This window comes from Malurus melanocephalus, unplaced genomic scaffold, assembly GCF_030028575.1.
Source record: "Malurus melanocephalus ecotype Western Australia unplaced genomic scaffold, MMel_1.1 scaffold_5, whole genome shotgun sequence".
Taxonomy (NCBI): Eukaryota; Metazoa; Chordata; class Aves; order Passeriformes; family Maluridae; genus Malurus; species Malurus melanocephalus.
Genome location: NW_026623237.1, coordinates 4,856,424 through 4,881,760, shown reverse-complemented (window position 1 = coordinate 4,881,760; position 25,337 = coordinate 4,856,424). Strand labels below are relative to the sequence as shown.

Below are 25,337 nucleotides of genomic sequence, written 5' to 3'. Positions count from 1 at the left end.
CGAATGATCTGTAATGCCCACGTGGGGACGTCTCAGGGAAGGGGTAAAAAATCTGCGGACACTTTCTTTTCAAATCGGAGCTCCTGCTCACCTTCCCCCCACGCTACCATGCATCCAGGAAAGCCACAGACCTCATTTCACAGCCTCCCGGCGTGGAAAACCAGGAATTCCGCTGAACCTACGGGCATGAGGGAATAAGCAAAATAAACTTGAGCGACCTTACCGCTTCTTCCCCCGACTCGAGGGAAAAGGCGGAGGAGAACGCAGGGACGGCTGAGGGAGCAAGGAGGGCCGTGCTCAGGGGGAAGAAGCCGGGCCGGGCTGTCCTCTCGGCCCCACACCGGCAGGGCGGGAAGAGCGGAGGTCGCGGCCCCGCTCCCCTTCCCCCAGGCGGCCCCTCGAGGGCGGGCGATGGCGATGGCCGGAGCCCACAGCCGCCCTCCCGCCCCGCGGGCAGCGCCAGTCCCTGGCCGGGCCAAGGGCTCCGTCCCTGCGGGCTCATTCCCTGAGGGCTCGGTCCCGRGGCGCCCCGGCGGCCTCTCCCCGGCGGCAGCGCCGCATGCGCGGGYGGGGGGGAGAGAGGAAGCGGGAGAGCACCAGATTCAAATCGCTAYTCTGGAAGGAGGGGAGAAAACTGGGGGAAGGAGACAGCCCGAGGGGAGTGGAGCGAAGCGGAGCGGAGGAGGGAGGAGGAGAGAGTGGGAGGGGAGTGTGGAAGATTAAGGGAGCGCGGCAGAAGCCGGGAGAGGAGGCACGGCAGACGGCCGGGGTGGACAGAGGTGTCAGGGGAAGGACAGGGCGGCTTTGGGCACTCACGGCCACAGCGCGGGGCACCCGCCCCGGCCCGCCCGCCCGCCGCGCTCCGCCCGCCCACCCGCCTCGCCTGCCGCCGGCACCATGGTGGACAGGGGCCCCTTGCTGACCTCGGCCATCATCTTCTACCTGTCCATTGGGGCGGCGATCTTCGAGGTGCTGGAGGAGCCCCACTGGCGCTCGGCTACCGACAACTATAAGCGGCAGAAGACGGAGCTGCTCAAGCAGTTCCCTTGCCTGGGCCAAGAGGGGCTGGACAAGATCCTGCAGGTACAGCGGGCGTCGCCGGGGCGGGGGCCGGGGYTGGGGCCGGGGGGTGCCGGGCAGCAGCAGCAGCAGGTGCTGCCGGGCACCCTGGAGCGGAAAAGCCCGCACCCGCGGGTTGAGGAACCAGCAGGGACCCGGCACAGCCCGACCGCCTCTGTGCCTTYACAAAGCCCGCTGCCGAAAAACTGTCCCTCGAGCGGGAGCCTMGGAAAACCTCCTAATCATTCCTAACTACATAATGATAGAGCCCTTAAACGGGTCCGCGCTGCCTTTCTTTGCCTCTGAGTGCGAAAGGAGCCGGGGGTTTATTTCAGCGCTAGCTGGCCGGCGCGGAGGTGCCGCCCGCAGTGTGCTCCCGCCCGCTGCTCAGCCCGGCGCCGTGAATGCGGCTCTTGTTTTAGCGCCCACGGTGGCTCCTTCTACCTCAATGGATGTTGTGTTAAGAGGAAGGGAAGGTGAAGTCAAGTGTCTCGATCCTCCTCTATTTGGTCTGGTTTTCTTTCTTTTTTTTTTTTTATTCTTCCCTTACGAAATGCTGAAGAGGTGCCTGGGGGTCCCGGAGGTCTGTCGGGGTAACTGGGGGAAAGGGTGCACGGCTCGCACGGAGGGATGCTCGCAACTCTCGCGCTGTTAGACTTTAGGAGACTGACTTTTTTTCAAGCCATAAGGAGTTGATAATCGTCCTGTCTCGCTCATCTGGCAGAATGCCTCTTCAAAACTAATTATGTATTAAATCCGAGGGCAATATAAACTTGGTTAGTGCGTTTTTATGGATGGTGGAATCCGTTAAAATGTGGTGGCAAGCAATGGTGATCCATGAAACACAGGCTGCCAAGATACGYGGGGCTCCAGTGGTGAGAATGAGCCATTTGGGACTTTTATTTTAGAAATGTTTATAGCGAGTAGATTTTCTGTTCATTATGTTTTGGACTATTTAAAAATTTATTTAAATTTTAAATTCACTGAAAGACTATTAAAATGCTAATATACAGAGGAATGGCAAAGTGGCTCGTTAGTTTTCTTGGTGTAATCGATATTGTGCAAGCTTAGAAGAGTGTAAGTTCTTGATCCTAAAAGTTTGTGGTTTAAGTTCCCTTTCTTCAGTTGGTGGCTGCCTTGTGTTTGCTTTAGATAGCTGAGCTTTCTGGTGGCAGTGTCCTTAYTGTTACCATCTGAGTGCCCTGTTAAGTGTGTCTTTGTGGTATACAGTGGAACAGGTGGATGGAGGCTTGAAACTATAAAGGGATGTTGGAAAATGAGAAAGACATGGTATGTGCTTGGAGTATGTTTTTGCTTCTTCTGGAGTCTTAATGAAATCTTACTTTGGGTTATATCCCAAACCTGTTTTAATGTACTCAAKGAAAAAACCTTGTTTGGATTGGGATGTTGATTAAGCCTGGCATACTTAACTTGCTGTGAACATAATGCAGAATCTACATTCTGCCTCAGCTGAGGATGAAATTTATGTTAGTGTTAKCATTAGGGTTTTTTTGTTTGTTTTCTCCCATGATCCGTATCACAGTTAATCCTGAAGTGGCAGAAATTTGTGGGTTTTTTTTTTCTTTCTAAAAATACAAGATGATGACAAAATGTGAAACATCTTCTCTCTTCAATACGTGTTAGCCCCTAGTGATAGTTTTGTATGTGATTCGAATTTTCCCTGAGTACTGCTTCAATCATATCCTACTTTCCATGTCCAGTCTTGCTAGTGTGATGATCCCTCATAGATAATTCTGTTGTCCTAAGCTCAGGTTGCCTAAAGTGTAAATGCCTTTATTTCACTCTTACTGGTAACAGGAAACTTTACTGCCTACTTTCTTGTAGTTTTGTGCCTCTTCTTATTCAATTTCTAAGTAAGAAATGGTGAGAAAGCGAGGTGTGCCACTTTTGATAGAGGAGGATGGCAGGGTGAAATCTAACCTAGCTGAAGCTAACTGTGATGGAAGGAATCATGTAAGGACACCAGGATTCTGTCCTGAGTAAACTGTAGAGTACATCAGAAATAGTCTTTGTAGTTGTCCTTTCTCAGCCGCAATCAGTGCTGCTTCTCTTGGGTTCTGCCGAATCTTTAAAACATTACTAACATCTCTTTTCCAGAATGTTGTTGATTTGAAAATGGGTATTTAACACCTCTCTACCCATCCTCATCCCCACTTCTCTCCTTGAGCCTCTTCTTCTAACTTCTTCCATGGACTCCCTAAACTTGTTATTAGGATTTTGCATGATTTAACTCATTTCTCTGCTGTTGTCTCTTTAATAAGTGGCTTCATCTTGAAGCCTTTTCTTTCACTSTGTTTTTGGTCCCCACTGATACTCATGGGACTTAACCGAGCCACACTGAGCTTTGCTGTTAGTTCTTTGATGTTCTATTTAAGATCCCCCATCAAAACAACACTGGATGAAGTTCTTCAGCAAATATCGCCAACTACGGAATTTTAAATGGGTGTTAGTAAAATGCAGGGTTGCTAAAAAATGTTCAAACTGAACTAACAATACCAATTTTGTTTCCAGAAGCAGCCTGAAAGGTGACAAGGACTGACTTRTTCAGAGACCGGTCTCTCTGCTGCCCTTGTTTCCCCACCCAGGTTAGCTCCTGTGTTCCTTTGAGCCTTATGTTAGCTGTAAGTGCAATGGAAACTGTGTGGAATGACTACAAAGCCAGATCTGTGGTGTTGATCTTGAGCACTTAAAAAGACAAGTAGGTTATCAGCACACGTTCTCATCGCATGCAGACCAGTATCTCTGTACCAGCTGATTATGAAGTGGGCTGTATTCGGTCAAATCCTGTCTGAAGTTTATATTCTGTAATAAAAATGTCAATGTATTACAGTAGAAATACACCACCATAAATGTTTATTGAATGTTTTTAACACACTTGCAGAAATCTACAAGCTGAGTRTTGTAGGATATGCTACAATGAAAGCCTTTTCCGTCCATCCTGASAAATACCTAAAAATAAAGTTGCTTAAAAGCAACTTTTAGAAGTCTCTTGTGTGAAGAGCTTTTCATTGCTTTTTCATTGTTGAGAGTCATATTATCATAACTATTAGAGATAAAGAAAGTACTTGAACATTTCTTGGAGTAATGCTAGGTAGACCCTGATTTTAAGGGTGACTTGCCCTGAGCAGTGTACAGGCTGGTTTCTGCCTGTCCATCTTCTGGATTGCTCAGATGTAAATGTGGCTGAAATGCTTCACATGGCAATTTATTTAATCCTCCAAAGACTGTCAACACAAATGTGTATTGACACAAGGAACTGTGTAATCTCCCATCACTATGTACAATTACTTTGGAAGAGAAATGTCTCATAACTCTGTGAAATATATGCAAAARTTAATATTTTAAATATTAATGTTACTATACAATATTTATAATCATTGTAGAATCTTAAAAGTAGTGTAACAGCCTTGTCTGTTGATATAAGTCYATGGCTTGTCATTGTCACTTTTTTCAGTGGCCCTAAGTCCTTGGAGTCTTTAGGAAGGGGAACAAAGCAGGGATCCACAGTGATCTGTTTAGTTTATCTACCTTGCTGTAGGAGGGAGTTTGGAGGACTGAACCAAATATAAGGTGATTCAGTCATTTCCCTCTTCTCCAGTTCCTTACTTTTACTGTTTATTGCTCCATCCTGGTTATGAAACATCAGCTTAATGATAAAGGAGCTATTCATGCAAGGAGGTGCCCTCTTGACCCTCGTGTCTATTCACATGAGCAAAGGTTTGCCTACCCTGGGCCACGTCTTATTAACCAGGCAATCTTTTACTGACCTACCAGAGTCACTGAAAAATGAAATGCTTCCCACTGATAAGCATCAAGGCTGGTGAAAAGAAAGGGAAGAATTCAAAGATGAGTGAAAATGGTTACTTTCAAAACAGCAATAAAATTGAAAGAGGGACTGTTGGCTGTATTTAGGGGAAGCGGACAAACATAGTGAGTAKGACAACAAATAGTTGAGGTTTTTATTTGAAAAGCATACAAGACACTAAGCAGGCCTGGGAGATAACTTTAGAAACCTAAATGTTTAGACTTAAAGCCCAGTGCTGTGAACAAACATTTTAGAAGGCTTTTAAGGATACTGCTGGGATATTCATGGCACATGGTTTATGCCAAAGGAAATAAYAGTTAAGTTGATTAATAGTAATTTCTTTTCTGTTTTTTAAAATGTCTTATCTATTCACAAGTACCTTCAGGTGCCTTTGCAAGATTTTGGTTTGTGTTTGAGGATGCTGAAGCTTGCTTCTAGATTTGAATGTTCTTGGAATTTGTCTATTTAATTGTGAAAATTTAAGAATTKTCTCTGATTCTGAACATTGTTTCCTACATTGCTTTATTTTCAAGCTGCTGCCTCAAGGTTTGTATCTACATGCAATAATCTTGAGAGTCTGCAAACTATAATTTTCTTTAAAACTTGAACTAGGTTTTAAATACTCTCTGTTCAACATTTAACAGAGATGTTAGTTTTTGCTTAGGCTTTGTAGATTGATTTGGTTATCAATGTGAAGTTGATAGAGCCGTATTTTTCATAATATTTTCCTTTTTCTTGCTCTTCAGGAGATGMATCAATGAGATTCTAGACTTACTTGTTTGTTTGTCCTATACCTTCCTGGTCCCTTCCATTTAAGGTATTGAAGGTGGGGTGGATAAATAAGGGACTGAATTAATTTTCTGGAATGCCAGTTGGCGTGTCACTTTCAATACTAAGCCCTTTTCATAGGTTGAACAAAGTAAAGCTGAGTGTCTTTCAGAYAAGGACAAGTGACTATCAACAAAACGAAGTTAACCAGATCTAATATCTTTCATATAAAAATTTGACAGTGTCAATCAAGGCTTCTACTTGTGAAGCAGGTATTCCTAGATTTTTCAATTTTATAACTTTAATTACACATCCTCTAAGTTCAGCAGATATGATGAAAATATAGGACCACTGTTGATGGCTGACTAAGATGCCTCAGGGTGTGAGTTATGAATATTGCCACTGCAACATTAGGAGAAAAGAAATTGAGGACAGGGAGCACGGAATAATTTAGGTTGGAAAAGACCTCTGAGATCATAGAGTCCAACCTTTGACCAAACACCAACTTGTCAAGTGGACCCTGGCACTGAGTGCCATGTCCAGTTGTTTCTTGAACACCTCCAGAGATGGTGACTCCACCACTTTCCTGGGCAGTCTGTTCCAGCACTTAACAACCCCTTCTGTGAAGAAATTCCTCCTGATGTCCAACTGCATTACCCCACAACTTTTCTCTGTGTGTTTCTACACAGAGAACCAAATGTAAGCAGGCATGCTTTTCTGTTGTGTTTCCTTTTTTTCTTTTTCCCTGTTTAACCATTAAATTGTTTGAACACTCTTGGAACATAGTTAAACAAAGCTGATAGTGCATACACTGCAACTCTCTGCTGATGGAGCAATAGCAATCGATCAGAAGCTATAATTTTCCTGCCATGGGCTTTTCCTTTTTCCTGCTATGAACCTAATCCTTGAGTGTTTCTAGCATGCTGTCTTTCTGTTACTTTAGAACTGAATGTTTGTGTTACCTTACTTGTTACCTTCTGCTACTAGGTGTGTTTTTGGCAAGCTCTGCTCGAGAGACCATGGCATGCAAGCAGTTTTGCAAATTATCAACTTTTGTTCTAAAAGCTCTTGGAAGCCCTGCTTTGGTTCATACTGTATGTATGGTTATTGCAAGATATCTTCTGTAGCAGTGAAGATACAGTGTAGTGATGACCTTGTACAGATTTCCTTTTTAAAAACAGACTGTTGTTTTTGCTGTTAATACTAATTAAACATAAGGAATTGTTTTGCTTTTCTCTGAATGCTGTTGACTTTCAGAACAGTGGCATTCCTTGCYGGTAGTGCAAGTAGATGCCAGCATAGCACAATACAACCCAGAAGCAATCTGGATGACAAGTGATAGTCAATAATCTGGTCAGCTGGGGAGCAAAGGAGAATGCTTTTGCAATTTGGTGCTATGGATCTGCTGATCACAGTGCCTGGATTTGCAGAGGTTTTATTTTGTCCTGGCACTTGTATGATTCTGTGGATTGAATACATATGAACATGTAGTTAAATTTCTTCSTGGACTAGTAGTATGTCTTTGGGTTTTGTTTAGTCCAAAATGGGTTCAGATCACAAATGGAGTCTGCTCTGTAGTATGTAACAGACTGTGGTAACAGGACAGTGGAAGAGTTGCACTCTTCAGTTAAATTAAAATCCCACTGTGGTCACACTTAAAGCACCTGTGGTGCTACAGACTTCCTCACAAGAGCCACAYTTAGAGGTAGATTGAACCTTGAAAATAAGAATGCAATATGCACTTTGCATTTTTGCAGAGCCTGTCTACTGGGGGTATAACTTGGGCTTGAAAGCAGTTTATCTTCCTTTATTTTCTGTCTTGACTCTGTCAGGTCCCTCATCAACGTGCTGGTTCTAGCATTACTAGAGCTTTTCTTTAAAACACCAGGTTCTTTAGCAGGGAATTTCAGGCTAACTGCTTGTTTTCTGTGTCTGTCCATCTTATTTTGTCATGTCTTTATATTAGAGTTTTTAGATTTTACTGTGTTAGTTATGTACTTACCAACATTTGAATTGTGGGCAGGAGAGATTACTCCTAGGCATATCTTGCCCTAGTAGCTCTATTTACAGTCAAATTAGTAAGGAAGTGATTCCTTTTTTTCTCCCCCTGCATTGTGTTGTGTGAACTTGAGTGGATCAAAGACACTCTTGGGTGCAAAATAGCTTCTGAAATGTTTTAAAATCCAGGCTCATACACAGGTTTTCTTAAAAGAAAGAAATGCGAGTGGTAGCAAGGAAGTAGGAAGCTAATAATAGGTTATGTTTCCTTTTCTAATTATATGTGCATCTGTAGTGTTTCTTATGATCAACTTACTTTTTTTAACCCCTGTTGTGGATTGATGGCTACAGATCAGCCAATCTGTAGGACTATATTTATGCCTTAATGAAAGAGTAGACATGGATTGGGATTGAGCAAACTGGCAAATACTAAATTGACTTTGTTCTGTGTCAGCATCTTGCACATGTTCTGTAAGCAGTTTCCAACTGCTGAGGAACAAAACCTGGACCTGTGTGTCTCTTTAAGGTTGCAAGAGGTGCAAAAATGTCCCATTTGGGCCTATCACAGTTCTCTGAATTTGGATACTTTCTAACAACAGTTAACATKCACTTGGACTGCAAAGTAAATCATAAGATTGTCAGATAATGGCAGTGAGTGAGTTATAGCTGATCGAACTTGAAGATAATTCTGCAAAGGATTGTGAAGGTCCTAAGGTAGAAAGCATAGTCAGATATGCTATAGTATTTTTGATGCCCTGCCTAAAATATGGAATTATCAGTGATGACCTCTCTGTGTAACCTCCAAGGCTCTTATTGCTGTTTTGCTTTGCTACTCCCAACCTGCTCCAAAGGAGTGAAAAAGCTTTGGAGGAAAGTTGATGAAGATTCATGTTTGGTCCCTTGCTAGAGAAAGAGCAGTGTGTGARTAGGTTAGTTCTGGCCTGTAAAGGAAGTGTGGCTGATGAGTCTCCTTGAGGCAGGTGTTTGGAGCCAAGCAGCTGAACAAGAAGGGGTCTATTCAAGCTCACTATGATATCCCTTAGCCTCTCTTGCATTAATCTGATGGGAACACTCAATCTACCACATGCTCAGCTCCTACAGTTGCTGTTAACCAGCTACAGACTGTAACGCAAATATGTTCAAATCAAGTTAAATAGTTGATCTGTGATAGCTTGCCAGTTAAGACTTCAGGCCTAAGTGGTGTGTACGTGACTGCAGAATGACAGAGGTCAATCAGTGCTTGCCTTGTTGGCACAAGGGTTTTTGAAGGGCACTGGAGTTTATGCTTCACTCTTTCTTATTTTTATCAGTGCACTCTGAAAGCTTTTCTCCTGTGTCACTSTCAATTGCCCTTTAAAAATACCACTTGCATGTTTCCAACTTTTTTTATGCCTTTTCAGATGGAAGGGAAGGAGAGAGAGCAAAAAATTTGAAGTTTGAAGTTGCTTCTGTTTAGCAGCAAACCCAGTGGTCATCTTTATTGTGTCTCTACCTTACTTGTTACAGTAATACTTGATTTTTCAGGTAGTATCTTAACAGAATTGTGACCACAGGTCACACTTTGCTGTTTCATGAAGTTGTTGCATAGTCTCTGCAATGTGCTAAAGCTGTCAACTTGATTAATGATATGAGCATAGATGTCTTTATATTTCAGAAAAGTAAAATAAAGTTCACATTTGGAGAGTGCCTTGGCCTTATTTGCATGTTTTGATGAGGCTTGTTCAGCTCTGCTACAATGAAACAGTTGGTTATTGGGACAAATGTCCCTATAGCTGGCTGCCTCTTGTCTCCTAGGGRAGAAACACTGTCATAAAGTAGTTTCACAGTAGGCATTGACTAGGTGCTTTCAGCTGAATTCTGTACATTTTAGGAAAAAAAAAATCTCACTTATTTGAGGTAACTGCAGTTTTTCTGTGGTTTTGTTGACTTTCTTAGCATCTTGTATGTGAGCAGCTTTTAAGCTYGAGGGTTCTCTACTAGAAATGTGCAAGTGCTTCCTTCTGTCTCAGCTTCTGAGAAGGTAATAGGTGCTGCTGAATAGTCACAGATGCCAGTTGCGGGAAATCGGGGCTAGGGAGGAAAAGAGCCTAAGAGAAGGTTCTCTTAGAAGAACAACCATAGCACTTCTGCCAGCTGATCCCTCTGGCAAGTAGCAAGAAGATGACAAAGTGGTTTGGCTTTCATACATCCTCAGGGATAGGACAGTGGAGAAGTGGCAGGGCATGAGTCTGTTAATTACCTGTTACATGCCAATGCTGTACATTACTCTTTGCCTGCAATTTGTCTTGTGTTACATGTTCAGGGGAAACTGTAAATCTGCAAGTGCACGTGGTTTGGTACTCTGAAAGTGGAAAGGTTTTTCAGTTGACAAAGCTTACTTTCTGACTTACTTAAAATCCTTTCTACAGGATATATGCAGTTACTTGTTTGCCATTGTATTTTGACCAGGAACTAGAAGTGATRTGGGACTGAAAATGTTATTGGAGAATTATTAAAGCAGTATCTGCTCTGCTTTCTGTCAGTGCTTAGAAGCTCTCTTGGTAAGAAAGCCCCTTCTGTGTACTTATTAGTACAGTGCTGATTGTATTAAAATAGCAGAAGATTGTGTTTCCAGTGCACATGTTGTGTGTGGTTTTTAATGTTAAACAGTTCCYGCAAAAATGGCTTTTGTATATATGCTGACACAACTATGTTTAAGAAACACTGTAATGCATAGCCAGCTCTTAGCAGGAAACTGATGTTACAGCCAGTCTAATTCAGTTACCTAGCAGAARAAATAACAGACTAGGCAAACCAACCAAGCTATTACAGTCTGAGAGTGTCTAGGTCAGACCACTTCCTAGCATGTTATCTCAGTTACTGATCACACTTCTTTCTAGCCTGCCATAACTGTGCCAACAGATCTCTCTGTATTTGAAAATGTTTGTTCACAGCAGCCTCCACTCTTTCCCCAGTCTTCCTCAAAGATCAGTCTTGAGTTAATCTAGTGTTGAAGAGATTTATAGTAAGTAACAAAAACAGTTTGTTTCAGGGTAAGCCCTGGATAAAGCTAAATACATAATAACAGAAATCTCAAAGCTAAGAGGATTTCTGTGGCAGGTTTTTTCCCCTTGTGGGACCTGTCAACATAAACCCATCACCTTGCTATTCATACAAAGCATCCTGTCGCTGTTGATGTTGGAAACGTGCCTTGCCTTGCCTCCTCCTACTACTGCTTGATAGAGGAATGATACAGGGAGAGAGACTGGTGTGGTTGAGGTTATGTAAAGTTTTTGTTGACCCTGGAAACCTGCTTGTTTGGCTTAACAAGGTGGGTTAATAAAGGTACTACCCTGAAGAGTTAATAGTCAACAGTGTCTTTTTCTTGTTCCTGTTCTGTAGTTCAAAAGTCTATCTGATTTAAAATGTTGTTACAAGCAGTACTCTGCTCTCTGCTCTACCCGAGTCCAATCACTTCCGTTTTTTTTTTTTTTTTTTTCTCTACCCGAGTCCAATCACTTCTGTTTTTTTTTTTTTTTATGCCATTGGGACAAGTGAGATTTTTATTCTCGCATGTGTAAGCTCACAGAATTGTCAGACAAGTTGTTTTACAAGGACCTGCCCTTTTTGTAAATTTTTTAATACTTGTTTCTCCCGAAGATAGGTTMTTAATGAGGTGTATGGTGCCACAGGCACACTTCTGTAGCAGCTTCTAGCATGTAGAGAAACAAGACTTTTAAAGTTGTATTTGAGGTTGAAATACAAAAGTGCTTGTATAACCAAAAGTCTATGACATTTCCTCTTAGTGCCTAAGAAACACACTCTGAGCAGTTTTTAGAGTGCTCTAAACAAGTGACTTTCTGTAAATTTCTTAATCTGAAGCATATTTTAATGCATGATTATAAATGGGAGAGAGCATAGTATGCTTCTTAATGCAATGTTAGTTTATGCTGCAATTCACTCACAGAGCTGAAAAGCTTATTTGGGCCTCTATAATCAAAGCTGTCAAGGTTGGATCACTTGTGTTTTGACTTGTCCTAATTAACTATTCTTATACCCTGAAAGCGTGGTGGGATGGGGGGAAGGGGGTGGCAAGAAGTTTCATTTTAAACTCACCTTCCTCTTCTACTTCTCCTGTGTAATACCAACATTTTCTGTCCAACCCCTGTCCATCTAGTAAATTCATCTCAATAGRCTGTGTTTTTATTGACAATAGGACTGTTTTGGTTTCATTTAAATCTASTTAAATCAATTGCAACTGAACTGAAATGTATTATTTTGGAAACAGACTGCTGCATGGGTTACCATCTGCTTAYGCAATCGCTACCAGCTCTGTTGCAAGAGTCTCATGAAAACACTGTCTGGTTCTAGCCCTGCCTAACATAGGTCACCAGCTGGTGTGAGGGCTTGATTAAACTCTGTGACTCTTCTGCTTCCACTTTCTTATCTCTGAAAAGGGGACACCAGCATTTTCCAAAGCCCTTTTTAAGGGGAGTTGGCTACATTAGTCACCGTGTATGTATTCTGATAGGAAGGAAGCCTAATCTGCTACTATAGATTATTCCAATGTCTTAATTCCAGCTGATGCAACATAAAAGTTGTTTAAATACTTTTTACTTTTCTCCATCCAAGACAAAGTGTGTTATAAGCATATTGGAACAGCAACACACAAAATTAAACTGTACTAGTGAAAGCTATTAAATAGTSTGATAGGTTTTATTTCTGAATGAGAATGATTGTAAGCCAATGAAAAGTAGGGATGCTCAGCATCTGCAGAACAGCTGCAGTTCTCATGCAGCAATAACCTTTAGTTAATTTGTCTTCAAAACATGTCTGTGTGGAACCTGGGAAAGTGAAAAGGAAACATTTCTATTACTGCATTAATCACAAGAGCAAGTGAATATGCTTTTCATCAAAATAGTTTATTAAGTAGTTCATAAAACTGGAATCTAGTCCTGAAATTAATAGGGGAGAAATCCATATAAACTGTTAAATTCTGTAGTCATCATCTGTCAAAAAAGCCAGATGCCTCTTCAAAACAGTTGGTATTTACATCCATTGCACGTAAATCAAAGGGAGAAATAAAATAAAGCAACATTAGCTCACTGAAGCATAGGATCTGCAAATATCACGAATAGGGAAGCTTCAGTATTCAGTTCTGCAATGACAAAATAGTTCCATTTAACTTATTTGCTGAATTAAGAGTTTCACTTATTATTTAACTCTGCAGAAAGTCACAGAAAGGAAATAACCTTGTTGATCTTTTACCATTAATAACCCTCACATTGTTTRTCCTATGAATTATGACTTATAGGAAAATTAACTATCCATGCTATACATCATATACAAGCAAGTCTTCAAACAGTGCATGCTGTAAAAATATTGACATGCCTCCAAGTGGTTAATTTCCCTACAGATTAGCCCTTTTTTTCCGAAGGAAACAGCAACACCTATTTGTACTGAAGAATAGAAGTTGAGCTCCAATTGTTGAAACTTTTTTTCGTGGACTCTTATTACCTAAATCTCATTGACTTAATGTTTCACTCTAAAACAGAAACTTGGGGGGTTATTGGAGAGTTAATAATTCTCTCATCACAATAGTTTACCCTTAGTCCCCTTTTTTTACATCTGGGCTGGGAGGTCACTAACCAAGCATGTTAGCCAGTTGTTATATCAAAGTGAAATTAGGACTGCAATGGTTGGTAATGAGGGAAAGCTTTATTCATTTCATTGTAATGGTTCAATTTGCTAAAACCTCTCAAAATTCACCATGTAGCACCTTACAACTGCTCAGATTCTGATCAGGTTGTTAAGTTTGCTTTCTCTTCAGGGCTTGATTGCATGCTTGATTTCACAGTATAGAAAGAGCAGCAAATATTTCAAAGACCTGACTACTCACAGTTTYTCTGTCGATTCACATGAGCAATGCTGGCTTGGCCTCAACTTGCCTTAGTGAGGAAGTGTGCTTAGGTCCAACCCTGTTTGCACTGAACATCCTTCTGTGATTTTATTCTTTAATTTTACTGCATGAAAAATGAAGCCTCAGACTTAGGACATTCCTTTCAGTAAAGGTAGTTAGGGAAAGCAATTGGGAGTTTCCATGAGGATGGAGAAAAAGGCAAAACACAGAACTCATTGCAGACCATGAAATCAGTAAGCATTATCCAAATCATGTCTGGGCAGACTACAACAGGTTTCCACAAACACCCATGTACACAATGTGAGGACTTTTTAGACAACACATATGTGTGTTTTGACTGAAAATGTCTCAAACTGCCTATTTTTAAAACACTATTTTGTAAAATAGCTGCAAATGTAACTCTTGCATTGCTTTTTGCAAAACAAAAGAACAAGTCATAGATTGGTTTGGGTTGGAAGGAACCTTAAAGATCATCCCGTTTYAGCCCCCTTGCCATGGGCAGGGACACCTTTCACCAGACCAGGTTGCTCAGGTTAGAGTGTTCAGTTTCCATCGTCAGATGGAATACTTCCATGCAAAATTTGCTTAATCTGAAGAGGATAGCTCTTGTGTTGTGTCTGTAGCTGTAGACGTAACAGCCATCTGTGTAAACCTTCGGTACAATAGCACTTGGTACAAATAAGGAGTGCAAATTAACATTACAAAATCACTAATCTTGACATGGACTTMTTTTCAATGTAGCCTTAGCATGAGGCTTCACAAAATCAGTAGGGCAATGAATCCACTTTGTAGACCCACTAGTAGATTCAGTAAAAGAAACTATATGTATTTTGTATTGCTCAAACCTTACTTAAGACCTTTCTAAACTCTTGTTAGAAGTCTGTCAGGAAAAAAATAAGTCAAGCTGGTAGTGCAAAAGTGTTGGTCTTCTATTTATCAGCRGAGTTGTTTCTTTCCAAGTAATTTGTTTTGCTCTTCAGCATTTATCTCTCGGGTATTCAGCATTTGGTCCATCCTTGAGCCAAAGCTCYGAATACCTTTTAATGGAGCCACAGAAAATGGTGAAAGAGTAAACACTTTCTCGCAACATCTCTCTGAAGAATTTCTCTCTTATTAAGAGGATTTTACTGTAGGATAAAAATATGCTCCCCAGTGCACTAAAGTAGTGATAAGGATTTCAGATCCAAAATTGAACAACACATTGCTGAAATATTTACATGAGCTAAACAGTCACTTTAATCTGGATTTGGTTTAGGCAGGGAGGTTAATAGACACTACCATGCTGAATGCTTTGATTAACAGCTGTTGCCTGGCTGAGAACCTGATTTACTTTGCAGCTTAGTTTCACTCATGTTCATTTTTTTGGTGTTTGTTTATTCTTATTCCAAACTGGCTTTTTGTTTTAAAAGGCTTTTGTATGTGGTCTTGCATTATAGTTTCTGATATAGTACAAAGAAAGCAATGCTATCTCCTCTAACCCTTTATTTTTGCAGTACAAATTGCTTATCTTCTCTAAATAAAATTTGTGACAAAACCCATGTTGTTCTCAAGGGCAATGAGGTCCAGTTTCAAGATACAGAAATTCTGGAACTCTGCTCTTATTTCAGGCTAATTGAAGGAGAGTTTAAGTTCACAGCATATACTGAAGTAGGAAATTAAARGACCTAGATACATTTTAAACCATTTTTTGCTAGTTTGCTCTCTCTTGTTGAAGGATATAATAAACTAAGTCAGATTTTTTTTCCGTGGTTCTCTTTTGCAGGCAGGCACTTTCTGTTGTTAAATTGACAGCCTTTCCTGGATTATTGTTTTTTCTATTAATTTTCAGATATTGCAGAAGTTGGGAAGCTGGGAGGGTTAAGTTTGATCCCCACCCATTTTTGTCCCACAGGAGATAATTCTCTCATCATGTCAACGGGGATTGTTTCCCACATATTTTCCATTAACTTTAAAACTCTGTCTTTGTTCTCCATGTCAAGTGACACACAAAAAAATGTGCACTTGCATCTTGGGAAGCATCATRTCCTGAGGAAAGTTCTCTTGATTAGGTTTTATTACTGAGGTGTAAATTTCCCTGCAAAACTCAAACATATCAATACACTTTGTGATGTTTGTGTCCACCTTGGAGGGAAGGAAAAGGCGGTGGTGCTAGTTACCAGCACTGACTGAGCGGGTAATCTTGCAGTACCTTACACAATACTAATGCTCTTTCTCCAAGTAGAAGCAACCCGAAGGACTTGCTGTAGACRGAGTACAATTCATTGCAGTGATCAGCACTTGTATCTATAATGAAAAATGAATTACTGAAATGGTCAGCACATGARTGTCTGGTTTTAATTGGGGGGTAGTGGGTGGGGGTGGAGTGTGTGAAAGCAGGAGGAAAAAAACCTATTCAATGTATCAAATGCTGGCACTATAGAGTGCCATAAAATTTTTATCCTCAAGTCTAATGTATTCTATCTTATCCTGCTCATGCTTTGTCTAATTTTGATCATCTTTTCAAGCAGGGAATASCTGGCAGAATTATTTACCTTTTCTGTTTCCAAACAATGATGTGGAATTAATTTGTCTGTAAACTCACAAATTGTTTCCACTGGACTGTGTCCTGAAGTCTCCAGACTCATAAATATTAGATTTAAGCCACAATTAGAGTTTTATGAGTCTTTTAGGTTCAGGCATGTATAAAGATAGTTCTTTACATCTCCTCTAAATTAATGATTTATTGCATGGCCTTCAGAAWACAAGCTAAAACCAGAGCAGAGCATATGTCTTCTAAATCTGTATGTAAAAACTTCCTCCCCTTCTTGTCTCTGACTAATTAGAGCTATTTCTGGATAATAAATTGAGATTGTGCTTGAAGAGCATGATTTCAGCTGTCTAATATGGGTTAATTAACAGATTGCCTTTCTAAAGGATCACTTAGTCTGATTAAATTTTAATTGAAAAACAAGAAAACAGATGAGCACTTAAAAGACTGAAACAAGGAGTGTTTCTGTCTGTGACAAATGTGCATTTTCTACTGTCATTCATTTTGCTAGCTAAGAAGCATATAGAGTAAGAGAACAGAGACAAGAAGAGGTGCTTGTGCCTGTAGTACTGACTTTAATGAGGCTGCCCTTTGCATGTTAAATCAATTGTTTCCTCTCTTCACTGGGTTGTCATTGTCAGCAGTTATGGCTTAACAAAGCTCAGTGTTTGGTCTCTGTTACAAATTTATTGTTTTAGCATTGTTCCCACACATGCATTGCCCTCGCTAAAGCATAAAACCCAGGAGAAAAACCCCTGAAATGTCCAGACTTAGATTTGTCACTTCCTTTTGAGACTCTAGTCCACTGAAGAACTTTCTTCATTGTTTAACATGCATAATTAATGCTGTGTTCAAGTAATGATGCCAGAGAGAGATGGTGGGAAAACTATCATCAGTGCCTGGAAGAAGGTATGTGTAAACTCTTTTCCACTTGGCAGAATAGTTAAAAAGCTTTTAAATAGTTAAAGGTCTATTCTGCAAAGTCAGGACAGATTTTTAAGCCACCAGTCTTAATAAAGGTAGGGAGCTGTGACAGTATTATCAGTTATGTTTTATTTATGATGACATTGCATGTAAACACAAATGCTTCTGAAAAACTTCACTCACAGTTTTTGGAAGTTCCTGGCAACTCTATGCAATAGTGCAGTGAGGTGGGTTGATGCTGGCTGGGTGCCATGTGCTCACCAAAGCCTCTTTATCACTCCCCTTCATGACTGGACAGGAGAGAGAAAATACAGTGAAAGGTTTGTGAGTTGAGATAAGGACAGGAAGAGATCACTCACCCATCACTTACCATCATAGGCAAAACAGTTTCAACTTGGAGATATTAAATGAATTTATTACTAACAAAATCAGAGCAGAATAATGAAAATTAAAATAAATCTTAAAAACACATTCCCCTCACCCCTCTCTCCTTCACAAGCTCTACCTCCTCCCACTCAGTGGCTCAGGGAGACGGGGAAGAGGGAGTTACTGTCAGCTCATCACACGTTGTTCTGTCCACTGTTCTGGGAGAGGAGTTGCTCTCTTGATCCACTGTGAGATCCCTCCCACAGGAGACAGTTCTCTGTGAGCTTCTCCAATGTGAGTCTATCTCATGGGCAGCAGTTCTCTGTGAACTGCAGCAATGTGGGTCACTCCCGCATGTGCAATCCTTCAGACATAGCCCGCTCCAAGGTGGGTCTGCTACAGGGTCAAAAGTCCTACCRGGAAACCTCTCCAGCATGGGCCTCCCASAGGTCAGAGCTGCCTCTCAGGCATCCACCTGCTTTGGCATGGGTGTCCTCCACAAGCTGCMGGTGGATCTCCATCTGTAGTTCTGTAGTTCTCCATGGGCTGCATGAGACAGCCTGCTTCACCATGGTCTGCACCRCAGGCTGCAGGAGAATCCATGCTCCAGGGCCTGGAGCATCTCCTCCCCTCCTTCTGCACTGACCTTGGTGTCTGCATACTTATTCCTCTCCYGTATTCTCACTCCTCTCTGCTCTGCAGTTACATCTGAGCAAAATTTTTTTCCTTCTTAAATACATGATCACGGAGGCGTTACCGCCAGTTATGATTGGCCCAACCTTGACCAGCAGCACGTCCATCTTGGTGCCAGCTGGCTTTGGCTCTGCTGGGCATGGAGGAAGCTTCCAACAGCTTCTCACAGAAGCCATCCTTGTAGGATCCCTCCCCCCCAACTACCAAAGCTTGGTAGGATCCCTCCCCCCCAACTACCAAAAGCTTGGCCACACAAACACAATACATTCACTAACCCATGGCAAGGATGCTGTTGTTTAAATCCTCTTTGCACGTACAGGTTATTCTGGGATTGGGTTGTGTGAATTTTAAGAACAACTAATGTGATAGAAATTCAGGTGCAAATAGGAATTCATCGGCTTATCCAAAAAAGTCTTTTGCTGAGAGATTTTGGAGCTCATGTTGAGCAGTTCCACTTTGCTTTGGGATATGTCAGTGTTTTTCCTCAGTTCTGAGCACCTAAATAAATCTTAGAGAAGAATTCTCAGAATTAGCTAAATAGTGACTATTCTCAAGTGTAAAGGTATATGTGTACAATTAAGATGTGAATGTTTTCTAATCTCTCTTCAAACTCAGTTATGTCCTTTAAAGGACATACACAGATCTTCTTTACAGCACAGTGATCCAGTTATTTAGTCAAGAGTTTTTCTCTCTGGTAAAGACCACTTCTGTGTTTCTCTGTGTTTAGTAGTTTCTTRTCTTTGCTGTTCTTACTGGACAGCGTGTGCTGTTTAATCAGTAAATTAAAAGGGATGTCAAGCCATTTTCCTCATAGCATGTACTTAATTACTTTCACTGGAATCTGCCTTCAAAGTCCAGGAAAGGACAAGGTATCCCACTCTGTGCTTTCTCCRTCTAATAAAGCTAGCAAGACTGCTTTAAAAGATAAAAAGTGCTAGCCACATTGAAGTGTAAGAATGGGAGTTTACCTACTTTAAAAAAAACAAAAACAAAAAACAACAAAACAAGCCACTGAAGTATTGTGACAAAATTACCCAAATAAGAAATCAGGAACAAGACATGTGTAAAGAAACCTTCTGGGTGTGCTGTATTCTAAATGAACAGCCCAAATGATGTCTAGTTTGCTGTCTGTTATATCACAAAACTATGCAAAGTGAAAACCAGGCATGTATTTACACGCATTYTTTAAATATCAGGCTTAGATGTGGGGACAGCTTTGTATGAAATGGCATTTGCTGGAGGCTCAGGTAAGAAAAGGTCTGCTTAGGTGAAGGTACAAGTTCTTGACAGACCAAAGTAAAGCATAATGAAGGGAAAGCAATAGAGTGTCTTGGTTCCGTAATTCATTTATGCATTGAGAAGCACTGTTGCATGAACGGAATGAAACACTAAGAAGTTGGCTGGCTAAATGAAGAATCAACAAGATTAGCCAAACATTTTCTGCAGAGCAAGTTCAATCTTGTTATATAACCTTTTGGATAAAGTGCGTTATATACAATGCATTTGAGCTCTACAGAYACCTTTCTATTTTGTATGCTATAAAATACTGGTGGATCATTTAAAGTCACTTGTAGCAAATTSAAATAATTTTTATAATTGCCTTATTAAAAGCACACAAACAAACAAGAGCCTCTAACATATTGAAGCAATTTAAAAAAAAAATTCTTTGAGTTCTTTCTCTGAAGACTGTGGAAAAGTGAGAAGATAATATTCTATCTGCTGTATTGGTAGAAGTGTGAAAATATAATTCTAGATTAAATCTTGCTGTTGCTGGAAAAAACTCCTCCCTTGAAGTATGTTAATCCATATTTTGCCAGGAYTTTTTCCCCTGCTGGGAATTTTCAAAACTTTGTCGTTTGATAGGAAAACTATATTTAAAGACTAAWCTGTCAATTGAAAAATGCAAAATAGGTATTTACTTGAAACAGCAGTTGCACTGCATTCAAAAAGTGATTGGTTATGRCAGCAAGGGGAAAACTTGCCCCCTGCTATTTGTAGTTGATCTACCTAGGAATGTAAACCTGGGGAGTAACACTTGCTTTCCAGGGTTTGTGGGGTTTTTTTTCCTATTTCAGTTCATAGATAAGGGGAAGGAATCCTGTATACTCATACTGATCTTTCTAGTTTTTTGCATAAGCTTCACATATTCTTTTGGTTATGTGTCTTATTTGCATCTGTCAACATAAAGCATGAAGCTTGTGAAGTTTTTATTTGTCTAAAAGTAAAAGTTAACATTATTCCCTCAATGTCTACTTACTATTTTTTGCTCCAGTTTCCACTTTGACCTCATGGTAGGTGGCACCTGTCCATAACCCCATTGTGCTGTTTCTGCYTTGGACATTGTTTGTTGAAACAGACTATACATGTTCTAGGATTATCAAAAGTCYTGCAGAGCCTAGTTTAATATAGTCCAGCTTGGGATTCACTCCTTTATGCTCAGTTGATCTGGAATCAGACTTGTGTAGTCAACTGTTGTCCTCTTCACTTAATGTGGAATTTATTAATTCCCACCATCCTTCTATAATGCAGGTGCTGCTGACTCATATCCTGCACCTCTTGCCCCAACCACTTTCCAGCTCAACTCTCTGCATAGGTCAGTAAGGGACAGTAAAACTTTCATGGGTTCACAAGACACAAGGGTGTTTGCCTGTCAGGCTGAGACAATGCAGTTCATTTGTCTTATTTTTCTTTCTCAAAAAAGGTCGCAAACCATTCTTCASAGAAGTGAAGTAGGAAATCCAGGGCTCAGCTAAAACACTTCTTTTTACATCTGGCATGGTTCTTGCCCTGACAAACATGAAATTCATACTGCAAACATAGATAATGCTGAGAGGGAAATGAGAGGTCAGCTATCCTAAGTCCTGCTGGTTCATGTAATCCTGCAGAGACTGTCAAGTGGCAAAGGCAGCCTCAAACGCTTGTCCACTTGGCCCTGTGTGCTGGCCCTGGTCGTATGCCAGTGTGATTCAGCTGGGAACCCCCGAGTTCAAGCAAGCAGTGATGGTAAGTCTGTCATTACACTAGAGATGGGACTGAAAAAAGATGGCAGGAACCACAACTGTTCCTGTGCTTTTCTGGTGGCTTTGAGCTACTCAGAAGGGGAGGATGGTTACTACCATCCTTTCCTAAGAACTCCTGGCTTGAGCAAATTACATAAAGATGCCAGGTGCCAAGTGGCAGAAATATGCATGTCCAAATAGGCTACTGCTATTTTGTATTCTAGGCTGTGTGGGTTTTTTGTATTCTAATCCTTAAAGAACTTTTTTCCTCCACGAAGTGATGAGCTTTCATTTCTGTGCACAGACATGTATAGCAGCCATCCTAAGGATGGCATGGGAACAGCTGAYCTTTCTGCTGCCTTGATGAAATCATTTCACCGTATGTGAGTTCTCTCTGCAACTCTGCCACGTTGTGTCTCTGGCCACCAAAGTAAGCAGCGTAGCACAGCAAGATTTTCTTAGCAGTACTGCATCTGTCTTTGGAATTGAGATTGGGAATAGAGGTGAAAGAATATATATAGGTTAATATGAAGTCTTTGAAGAACTCAAACAGGAAATTTTAATAAAACATTGCCTGTATACACCTCTAATATCTAGACATGAAAAGTAATTGGGGAGGAACAGGTTTTTTACTCATTGGTAAAATCATTAGTTATTTAGTTGGCTTCTCTTTCCCTTTCCTTACCCAAATCCCAAGCTGCCAAGGTATTCCAGAGAGGAAAATATTTTCTGTGATGGACAGTATCTTCCGTTCAGTTGGGGCACATCAGGGGTGCAGGGTGAAAACGAATCACCTTCAATATCGACTTCATTTGTTTGTTGTTTTCTCTTTCTGCAGTGACTACAATTCAAAACAATAGATAATGACATTTAGTATTAAATATATATTGTTTAGCAACTAAACACACAAACTTACTCAGCAGTTGAGCTATGGCAGCTGTAAGCCAGGATTAGTATGCTGTCGTTTGATTGTGAATCTACAACTTGATTTAGCTATAAAGTACCCACGAAATTCAGACTGTGCGTGTGAAACAGGTTCTGCTGCTCTTAATATGCAAGCAGACATCAAAGTGCAATATGCCAACRGGACAGGAAATTTCTGGCTGTGGCCACTGTTCTGCCTGTCTGCATAACGGGATTGAGGAAATTGTCTTGTCARTCTAGCTGTGACCACACACAGACATTTTCCCTTCGAAAGGGCTACTGACTGAGGGGGTTTCTTTTCCCTTTACATACGTGTAATCAATCCTAAGACAATATTATCCAGATCACCACAACTTTGTAATGTATGTCTAACCTGGGGAGTCTTAACATGTGACTAAAGTTTCTTATTGGAATGATATTCATTAACAATTAAATATGTTTTTATTGCATTAGGAATATGATTATTATAAACAGCTGACTGCTACTGTAACATTATAGCTGAATCCAGAAAACCTAAGTCACTGCAAAACCCATGTGGTGAAGTAAAAGGGTGTGCAATTTGCATTGCATGGATTTTCATTGTTTATGTATTTTGAAAGCTACTAGGACTTACTTTAGAGTTTCTGTTCATACAATGCTTGCACTGCTTCACCTCTCTGTTTTGCCCTCCTACTACTGAATTTGGTTAAAACTGAAATCTGCTTAAACATCAACAGCAGTATGCGAGTTTYATCTGGTAGTTTAAAATTTATTACCCCGGACAATTTTACTGTGATAGGTTAAATTGYCAGTATTATATGCACCTATGATTAGATAACTACTGCACCTTTCTGCTTTCTTCAAATTGTATAAAAGATTTAGATGTCAATGTGAAAAGAGATTGCTGCTGAAGCTTTTATTCCTTGTAGGAAAGTCTCAAAAGTACTTGATAGATTAGTAATTCAGTGTCTTTCAGTACACAAAATCTTTACATGCTTGAAAAAAGGACTTGAAAAAGAAGAAAATTACTCTTGAGGACAAAGCCTAGGAGTTCTCAAAGGACCCATCAGTTATTGCTTTAATGGTTCAGCTTTTGCATCTAGTAGCCAGCTGTGATTGTCCATGACACAGTAATATTGTTGAGAATGAAAGCCATTGGGTCTGATTTCAGGCTTAATAGTTCAATTACATCTCCTTTCTTATGGAGAAGCAGAATTTCAAAAGAATTGTTCACACCACTGGGAGRATCTTAAAGCTGCCATTAGACTTATATGTCAGAGCTCCAGGGAATGCTTTGAATAACAAGGGAGGCTTACCTTTTCAAAAGAGACCTGGCACTGAGCACTATCTGGCTATTCTTCCTGTATGTAATAGGGTGCCTGTAGGCAAGATCTGGTGCTCTAGTTTATATATAGCTGGTTTATTGTCTTCTGAGTTATCTGTCTACCTTGCCACAAGTACCCCAGAAGTCCTTTTTCTTTCTTGTTTGTTGTCATCAGAACCAACTACTCCTTACTAGAGTATTCCAAGATTTCATGCCAAATATTAAATTATTCCTACTTGTTATGCAAAACTTGTATCACAGCTTTCTTGCACTTCTTAACTCTTAGAATAAAATCAGTAATGGTGTGTGACCTATATGGGCCAAGACTTCACGTTGCTATTTTCAAATTTGTTTTGCAAACTTTCAGCCCTACTGTTATTCATATAGGGTGGCTTCAAGTGGTATATGCCTAAAGCATCTGAGAGAAATTCCTCTCCTTTTTCTAAGATAGAGGAAATTTAATAACTATTTCTTGTGATATCTGATGAATCTGTAGTGCACCTGGTCATCAGAGAGTTAACAAAAATGTCACCAAAACCTGGAAACAAAAGGCTGTATTGGAACAGTKCTGGGGTTTGTTGGGGGGAAGTGGGAAGATACCTTGCAAATGGAGCATATTGTCTGCCTGATTACTTTCAAATTATATCCCTTTTTCTACTTGTGGTAATTCATCAGATGAGATAGTAATTTTATGTTTGACTTTCAGCAATAACACTGGAGTCTCTAAAACCTCTGCCTTTTTCCTTCACCAAGGAACAGAATTGGAGTAGTAGGGAATGAGGGAGAAGAGGAKCTTTGCTTCTGTAAGGCAAAAGACATTTGACTGAAAATACAGTCCTGCCTTCATCAGTATGAACTACCTTGAGGTGAGACTTCAGGTGGTACATAAATTATGAATTAGTTAGCTGTTTTTAGCTTTTGCATTTGGGCATACTTGAAAAGGTATTTTTATATTGCATCTTTTAAGATATTAAGAACACTTGGACCATCTGCCCTCTTTTTCCTTGCCTCCTGTTTCACAATCCTAAGACTTTTTTGAGGAAGTTTTCTGTAGTTTAGGAGATCAAGCACAGCCAACTTGGGGCATTCTGTATCCTAGCATGTTAAAATAAAGGCACCTCTTACATTGCCTAACAGATTTGCCAAGAAAAAAAAAAAACGAACATATTTGCTGTTCAGTTGTGTAGCGTCCACTCACATTTTTTTGTTTGAAGCCAAAATCTTTAATTATTTCAGGATGGGCAAAAGTTATGCTGCTTGGAAGGCAGTTACATATTTCCCACAGCASCAAAGCTATCCAAGTATGTTTTGTGGCCATCTTTGTTCCTGCAGCTGGGACACATATAGTGCATTCAGACTTATTGCAGGCATGAAGTAACTTAAAAGACTGGACTGTAGATCGTAGATAATTGTGTGCTAATAGCCAGTAGCTATGTGCAAACAGGGACAAGAAGAAGGTGTCAGCTGTGTCTGGAGAATTACCTGTGGTTCTCTGTACCAAGTGTTGCTACAATTTGTAGAGCTSGCCATCTCCCCCTACTTTAGCTGCCTGGCTGTGCCACTCAGTCCAGCAGCTTCTTCCCCTCAGATCTGGACATCCTTTAAACCTGCAGACCTCAAATCCTGGCAGGTCTTGTCATAATTGTATGTACTGGGAAACTGACYTCATGAGGTCAGACCAAGGTGGAGTAAAGCAATGAGATAATGGCCTGTGACAATGGAAACAGTTCACTGTGATTCTGAGAGATCACTTGCTCCGCAAGGAAACAACAATTAAAAAAAAAAAAAAAACTGCTTATGGAATGGAAAATTAATGGAAAACTGGTGKTTAGTGTAACATTTAGGCAGTGGAAGAAGTCAAGGCATCTTTTGAGGGATAATAGGTAGCAGACTGTGTTTGTCAGGTACTTTGGATGTCCTTTGGGACAGCTGATCTGCTGATTATGGCAGAAATAAATGATTGGTTGGTTTCTTCTCAGATAAGCTCTTGTGATCCATTGTAGGTGCAGCTTTTGATTTTTTTTTTTTTTTTTTTTTTTTTTTTTTTTTTT

General features: G+C 40.5%; 1 protein-coding gene across 1 annotated transcript in view; it reads left to right on the top strand.

Moving 5' to 3' along the window:
- The first annotated feature begins 707 nt into the window (after nucleotides 1-707).
- KCNK5 (potassium two pore domain channel subfamily K member 5) overlaps nucleotides 708-25,337 on the top strand; it is a 35,293-nt gene continuing 10,663 nt past the window's right edge. Inside the window, exon 1 of the mRNA XM_057370969.1 lies at nucleotides 708-1,083. Within this exon, the coding sequence (XP_057226952.1) occupies nucleotides 898-1,083 (186 nt within the window). The 5' untranslated portion in view covers nucleotides 708-897. The remainder of the gene's footprint in view (nucleotides 1,084-25,337) is intronic.